Source organism: Limulus polyphemus, unplaced genomic scaffold, assembly GCF_000517525.1.
Source record: "Limulus polyphemus unplaced genomic scaffold, Limulus_polyphemus-2.1.2 Scaffold40, whole genome shotgun sequence".
Lineage (NCBI taxonomy): Eukaryota > Metazoa > Arthropoda > Merostomata > Xiphosura > Limulidae > Limulus > Limulus polyphemus.
Window position 1 is genome coordinate 863,081 of NW_013665650.1, and position 8,708 is coordinate 871,788.

General features: G+C 30.8%; 1 protein-coding gene across 1 annotated transcript in view; it reads left to right on the top strand.

The window, feature by feature from the left end:
* Nucleotides 1-3,564: 3,564 nt before the first annotated feature.
* Nucleotides 3,565-8,708, top strand: part of LOC106461649 (L-cystatin-like) — an 11,115-nt gene continuing 5,971 nt past the window's right edge. The window contains exons 1-2 of the mRNA XM_022388795.1: nt 3,565-3,869; nt 5,932-6,042. Of these exons, the coding sequence (XP_022244503.1) occupies nt 3,654-3,869; nt 5,932-6,042 (327 nt within the window). The 5' untranslated portion in view covers nt 3,565-3,653. The remainder of the gene's footprint in view (nt 3,870-5,931; nt 6,043-8,708) is intronic.

The window sequence follows — 8,708 nt, forward strand, 5'->3', positions numbered from 1 at the left end:
TAGTTAAGTTATTACCATACTAAATTATACTTATAATTCAAATTATAGACTAACCACATAGTAATTAGTTTGTACTTATTATAATTAAACCCATCTGCCATTTATTTGCCCAACTCATCTAAATCCTTTTGTAAATCAGCAGCATCCTCTTCACAGCTAATATGAGATCTTAATATCATCTGCACATATAAGTAATTTATTGACTTATTCCTTCATATATGTCATTGATGCAAATCAAAAAGAGCAAAGGTCCTAAGATTGAGCACTGAAGTAGCCCACTTGTGACATTAATCCAGTTTGACTGAACTCCATTTGTAACAACCCTCTGCTTTCATCCATCCAGCCACTCTTCTATCCAATTTGCTAACTTATTCCCCACACCTATAGAGATATTTTTTGACAAGCCTTTTATGTGGTACCTTGTCAAATGCTTTCTGAAAATCCAGATACACCAAATCTACACTCTTACCCTCATCTACAAAAACAGTAACCGTTTCAAAGAATGTCAAAAGATTTGTAAGGCAAGATTTTCTCGTACTGAACTCATGGTGACTATCCAATAAAATTCTAAACTTTGTTAAATGATTTTGCAAAGCATATTTTAACAGACTTTCCAAAACTTTTCTCACAACTGACGTAAGGGTAATGGGTGTATAATTACTGGGACAATTTTTATCACCTCACTTGAAAAGAGGAGTTACAATAGCTAACTTCCAAACCTCTGGTGCCTACCCACTATTCAAGGACTAACAAAAAATAGTAGTAAGTGGCTCACATATCCAATCTTTAACCTCCTTCAAAACCTTGGGGAAATATTATCTGTCTCAAGAGCCTTATTGTTTTAAACTTCCCAATTTTTTCTTAACCAGTTCTGAATTAATGCAGTCATCTTGTTTGATGTCATTTCTATTTATCAACTGTTCAAGATTTGGAATACCGTTTAAATCTTCGTTAGTAAAAACCGAAGAAAAAGCAAAATTTAATAACCCAACCATCTCATAATCATCAGATACTAGCCTTCTTTTATCATCCCTCAATGTTCCTACCCCGCTCCTAACATTTTATTTTCCCTTAATGTATTTAAAGAAATCTTTACTGTGAATTTTTACAATTTCAGCCAAACTTTTCTCATACATTATTTTTGATATCATAATTTCCTGTTTCACCAAGTTTCTTGATCTTCTAAATCTCCTGTCATACCAGTCAATTTAAATTTCTTAAATTTATTATGCTTTTCTTTAATTTTATCTCTTAAACTCATTATGAGCAAACCTGGTTTTTTACTTTCAGCTACCCTTTTATTTCTATAAGGAATATGTTTACTTTGAATTTCTTGGATACAGTAACATTAGTACATGTTCACTGCGTCATTGCAATTTCTGTAATGTTAGTCAGGCACGGCTGAAAGGTCAATGTAATAAAAGTAATAAATATATATAGTTGTATAATGTTATGAGATTTAAGCTATTTAGAATAAACATTTGTGTTTTTGTGTTATAATTTGTAATCATTCTAGAACAAAAAAAAGCATACTTTATAGGTATTTCCTAATTTTCTATGGTGGTTACGAGGTCAGTCAAATCGACCGGACCTATAGGAACATACAATAGTGAAAATAACAGATAAAATATAAAGTTTTCCTAAAAGCAACATGTGATAATTATCTGAAGGCTTTAAAGTAGTTTTAATCTTAAAATCATAATTACTTTGCATTTTGAATAGTCAACATTCGAAAAGAAAAAAATAATGAGAAAAACATTATTTAAAATATCTCAAAACTTAACAAAAAATCAAGTATTTTTTGTAGGAAAGCCTTGTAATGTTTACTGATAAACTGCAAATGTCGTGAAGATACGCTTACTGTATTAAAAGTTAAAGCATGAAAACTATAACAAGCAGAAAATGGTTACGAGATCGGTCCCTAGGACGAGCCCAGAGTGAAATGATAAGGAACGGTGGCATCCAGCGTAAAAACATTCCGTGGCTACTTAACGAATATGATAGCTCTATCTTGATAGATGCACCCATTGCATTGAAATCCAAACATTTTTGCCAACAATGCATTGTAGTCAGTCTCCTTCATTTAAAAACAAATGCATGCAATTTTTCTTATTGAAATAACACACCGAATGACAAAAAACAGTTGTAAACGGCCCACTAGACAATAATGTTGCATATACGCTCTTATTCATCACTATTTTTAGGAAAATTACCGGGCTCTGCTGATACTCTTATGATACAAGAACATAAAAATACTGTTACGACAGCGGAATTCACGTGACTCTGGTAACATGTGATGAATTTCTCGAATCATCATGAACGATCGGGGAGGCCCGAGTGCATTCGAGACGCCCCCTTTCTTAATATATAAGCCTGGTAGAGAAAGCTTACGGGGATGACTGTATTGTTGCGTCAGAGAGGTCACGTAACTAGTATCACGCCACTTCTTTCTCGAACCTTCGTGAATTCTCGGGAGATTATTAGATTGGGGTAGTCTGATATATATAAGATGGTCACAACGTGACGGGACAATGTGTAGGTAATGAGTAATTGAACTGCAGTCACAGATTGTGTAATTGAGTATTGTCGAGCAGGAGCACGTGAGACGATCTAGCGTTTGTTATAGAGCTACTGTTGAAATTAAGTGTATCGGTAAAGTTGTATTCGGAAAGAATAAACCAGTTTTATTTAACAAAGGACTTGTGTGGCTAAAGTTTCGTCGGAACGAATTTACGGAAAATTAAGTAACGACTGGAGGCGTAACAAATTGGTGTCAGAAAGTGGGATAAAAAAAAATGGAAACGAGAAGCGGCAAATCAAACTATAGCCTAGCAGACTTAATGGCAGCAATACAAGAACAGCAAAAGAAACAAGAAGAACGAGAAGAGAAATTACAACAGTTGTTAGAGGAAAAAGAAACAAGAAGAACCAACTACAACTTAAAGTTGGAGCTCCTATAATGCTTCTACAAATTTAGATCAGCCTAAGCTCTGCAATGGTACCAGATTAATAATAACTGCATTACAGCCTTATGTCATTGAAGCACAAATTCAAACTGGTTGTGGAAAGGGTGAAGATACTTTTATTCCTAAAATACTTCTAATAACGTCAGAGATGCCATTTCAGTTTAGGCGCTTACAGTTTTCAGTACGATTAAGTTTTGCCATGTCGATCAACAAATCACAGGGACAAACAGTGAAAGTTGTTGGGCTACAATTACAAGAAGACTGCTTCTCTCATGGTCAACTGTATGTAGGATGCTCTAGAGTAGGAACAGCTAATAATGTTTATGTATGCTCTCCATATGGAAAAATATGGAATATTGTATATAAAGAAGTATTGTAAATTCTAATTTCAAATAAAGCTTTGTTTGATTAAATGCTTTTTTATTTCTCGCATCACAGCTTTTGTCTACTTACTGAATAATTTGCTGAAAAAAAATATTGATCTATAGATTTCAAATCTAAATTTTCACTGTGCAAGCCGATAACTGTGTAAATTAGTACCATGAAGAACGAAAGGCCATTGCGTATCTTTTGATTTGACAGACGTTTAATGACGTTGGAGTTTTATCAATGCTGATTGTATGAAACCTTGTCATGTGACTACGAGACTGTTGTACATATAAATCTACTTTGTTAGGTAATTGAAATATGAAAATGGCTGGACAGGGTTTATCTGTTTATGTAGGTTTTCTACTTTTGATCGGAGTTTCTTGTATAGGGAAAAGACTTGGAGGGTGGGAAGATGTGGATGTTGAGGATGAACATGTTAAGAATGCTGCAGGTTTCGCTGTGAAAGAAATGAGTACACGATCTAATGGGCTTTACCATCAGAAGTTAGTAGAAATTCAAGAAGCTCGAAGACAGGTGAGGTTTTCTTTGTTAGTTTATTATAAGTTACAACTATGATGAATGTTTGAGTAGAAAGTGCTAAGCCTAACATGTAATACAGGCTTATGTGATTTATGACTTTACAACTATTAGTATTACATTTACACTGACATTGAGATTATAATAAATATTAGTATATTAGGTTAATTTACTCCACAGTTAAATTATATTTATAAATTATAGTATTGGTGTGATTTTATTATCATAAGACTGAAACTTTGAAAGTTGAAAACGATACATAAATGATTAAATAACTTTTAGTGTTGCACCGAAGTTTTAAACTTAAGAAATATGATACTAATACTACTACTAGTATTACTATTAGTAATAGAGTAGTTAGGCAGGAACTGGAAAAGTACATAAAATATAACTAACTTAATCAAGTTAATGTAAGCTTTAGAAAATCAAATATAGAGTTATATTCAGAACCATTCCCTATCACAAGTAAATAATAAAAAATAACTGATGTGAACTATGAGTTGTTTAAAACATTTATTGATTTTGATGACTGGTCAGAGATTTGAAATTGAAGACTGAATTCATTATGCATATTTGACCGTCTGTTGATTTATTTGTTTTTTCTGTATATCACACGTCAGTGGTGACTTTATTTAAAATCTCTAACTGAGGTGAGGGTACCTATTAGGGAAGCAAAACTTGTATAAAGAACAATTTTAGATAATATTCCCTTCTTTTTTTTTTGTTATTAACTCCCTAATAAAATTTTGTTTGTATATCCTGCTTTGTGGAAGGTAATAATTGACTCATTTACCTTATTATGTGCTTGTCTTTAAATTCAAAGCTAAGAGTGTATAAAAAAAAAGTGGAAATGCACCATATTTCAGGATGTTTTTATTCCTTTTTTTGAGCAAAAATTCTAAAACAAAATAATCCATGTACATCATTAGAGAATTTCAAGTTACCAAACTAAGAGTTATGGTAATTGAGTCAGCTAACAGTGGGTACTTTTCTGTTATACTTATACCTCTGCAATTTTAATAACCTTGAAAAATAAATAAATGTATATAATTATAAATATATATATATATATATATATATATATAAATATGCATTTCATTCATACAGTAAATGTCCATAATAAATTTCTAAAAATATATTAATAAGCATTGTATTAAAATACTAAAAACTTACCATTTGTGGGGGTTTAATGGAACAGTACCCAACAATGTATAAAATTAAGAAGTGGAAACGTGCACTTTTTACGGTTTGTTTATTCACCCTGCTTGGGCAAAAATTATTTAAAAAAAATGGCCCATGTATATCTTTGGACAGTTTTCAGTTGCCATGCAAAAATGTATGGTAATTGAGCCAGCCAGTTGTGATTGATAGAAGCCAACAAAGACACACATAATGGATCATCTTCAGTATGATTATCAGCTTTTTTTTCTCGTTTCATGCCTTTTCTTCTCCATCAGTCGTAAATGACATTAATCTTCAAAGTTCAGTACTTTAGAGACTTTTAGTTTTATTTAATTTTAGTTATGAAATTTCTGCACATTTAGATGCTACATTAACAGTGTTGTTTGCTTACTATTTATGTACTTCAGTTTTGTTTGCATTTGATGTTTTTTCTTAAGTTATTACTATATTTGAAAAGAAATATATTTTTGTGGTTAATGTGATGTTGCTGTTTACTATATATTAAAATATATGAAGTAATTTAACTTTGTAAGTTAATTGGAAAGTTTATGACACTAATAAATTAATAATAATTTAAGTAGGAAGTTTATTATGTAAGCAACAAAGATTTAATATGTAAATTATTTAAGTTAGTGAATTTGTTGAACAATATACTAGTTAATGTATAAATATAATGGCAAATTGCTTAGCTTTTGGTAAAAAAATTATCCATTTTTTATAACTTGCTAGTATTTCGAAAATTTTAACAATGTACATGAAATAAAAACAGTAATTTCCAGGAATAAATGGCTTAATTGATAATTATTTTTACATTTTATTTACATACTGGTTACTGTTTATCATTTACTTGTATAATTATTTGTTTTGTTTAATTCAGGTGGTGTCAGGTTGGAAATTCAAATTGATGTTAGAAGTTGGTACTACATCATGCAAGAAAAATGAGGTGACGTTTGAAGATGTGGAACAGTGTGAAATAGATGAAAATAGAGTAAGTACATGTACATGTATAACAGTACTATTATGAAAGCATTATGTTTCATTGTAATATGAAATCAAATCACTGAATGACTAAGTATTTTACTAACACCATTTTACAATAGAACATGCAGGTAGTCTGAGAGATTAACAAGAAAGGGACACACAGGCATCAGAACAATAACTGTTAACTGTGTACTCATTTCAATAACATGAGGTGGGCAACAGGAAACCATTTTATTCTTCATGACTGCCCTTGGAGATGTCAACCCTTAAGAAAAGTAGAAAATTAATCCCAAGTTTTTGTTTTTTAGGGTATCCTAGATTCCCTTCTTAAACTTATATAAAAGTGTTGGCCTCCATAATTGCTGACACTCGTCCCTAAGTCAATCACCCTAGTAAATAAATAAAACTGTCATAACTGTAACACATCCTGTGTTTTCAGAATACGAACAAAGAAATCGTAGACCTTTATCTTACCAGTTTCTCACCAGGGTACTTTTGTAAACTAATAAATTCACCACCTACCATTCTTTTCTCATGAAAAAACAAGTTAAAATATCTTGTACTATGTCTATAGCATAACTTTTTCTTCCTGAGAATTATCCTTATAGTCCCTTATGTACTGTTTTCATTAAGTCAGTATTCACAGTTCTTACTCTTATTCTTAAGTTTATCAAATGTTTTTTTTTAAGTTAATAGTGCAGGGATCAAATTGTTTTCTGGAGCTTTATGTAAATGAAGAATTTATTCTATATGGGTAAAAAGCAAACTTGTGTAATTCTGACTACCCATCCTCCTGCTCTTTTAAAAAATAAAGAAATGTGTGTGATTATGATAGATAAATATATAGTGCTTATTGGCTGATCATTTGTTAGTACTGAATCTTGAAATTCACAAGAATCCTGGAATTACATATTCACAAGCAACACTTTTAAATTGTCTTAACCTGTATTACACTTTTTGTAGCTAAGAAAGCATGGTAATATGAGTGTTTCTGAATCTGAGGACGACTATTTTATAATATTATTGAAATTTATTGAGGATTCCTTGAATTACTTTTTAACATTTTCACAGTCATCACACTTAAATTATGAAGTTAAAAATGTAAGGTATTTGGATGCATTGTCACAGCTTAAGTTGCATATTTTGAAAATTGGAATTTTCCACATAATGTTAAGAAGGGCAAGATAATTGAATAGCTAAGTGATATTATGCTAGTGAACAGTAGTAAAACTAGTAGGTTATAAAATGCAAGCTAAAGTTGGTTAGGCATTGTTAGTTCATATTAGAGAATGTAGCAGCAGAGCAATAAATAATGCATACAAAACTAGTTTATGAATCTAGAATATTCTGCTATCAAGCCACCAGTAAGAATACAAAATGAGAAATAACGTGGGGTATTGTATGCATCATTAGTACGTATTTAACATGAAAGCCATTCTGAGATTGGTAGTATGTTTCTCTTGAAAAGAAATATATTGCAGCAAAAACCTGCAAACTTAAAAAAATATTTTATGCATTTAGAATAAAAAAGTTTATTTCTACCCACATTCCCCATTTTTCAGTGTAACAGGAACCACACATAATTCTATATGGCCATGGATAAAGATTTACCTTTTAAACTCATTTTAAAAATATTGAAAGGGCCTCTTAAAACTAGTTGTTAAAATGTTGAGCTCACTTGCAATGTTTTCCATGATTCATTGAATACTCCTGCTTTGCAGAAACATATCTTATAATTAAGTTAAAAAGTCTTTATTGTTATGTAAATTTTAGATCAATAAAGAAAATGAACTTCTCCACACTATATCATATTTTCATAATTATTATTATTTTATTAACTTTTAAGTAACTGAAATATGTGAATCTTATTCTCAGTAATGCTAATTATGATAGGACAAATTGAAAGTATTTGACTAAAATGTTCAGAATTCTTAGCTGAAAGGTTAAAACCTGTCGCTATAAAGGTGTAAAATAGTTGCAATGACTTAGTTCTATTGACCATTTGTTGACACTTTTAAAAAATGCTGTAACAGAAAACTTGATATTTATTGTCAGTGCACAGTTGACTCCTGTATGTCATCAGCTTCGTATTCAAAATTGGAATGTTTAATAAAGTTTGACTCTTTTTGATTGACATTGCATTAACACTTTCAGCATGGGCTCGATCCCTGGGGCCGACCTCGTAACCATTTTGTGCTTGTTATAGTTTTCATACTATAACTTTTAAATTAGTAAGTGTATGTTAACGAAATTTGGCAGATTATCAGTAAAAATTACAATGCTTTCATAAGTAAATATCAGTTTTTTTTATTAAGTCTTAAGTTTTGTAGAGCAATGTTTTTCTCATGCCTTTTTTTTTCTTTTCGCATCTTGCCTATCATCCAACATGCAAAGTAATTTTCATTTAAAGCTCAAAAATACTTTTATGCATCAGAAAATTTTGAAATTTCACATTCAAAATCTTTATAATGTCCAGATAGTTATCAAATGTTTCTTAAGAAAAAAACTTTATATTCTGTTATTTTCACTAATGAATCTCTGTACGGGTTCGGTAGATTTGACCGATCTTGTAAAAAAATTAGAAAAATAAATATAAATTATGCCTTTTTCATTCTAAAATGACTACAGATTATAACATGAAAACATAAATGTTTAGACTGAATAGCTTAAATC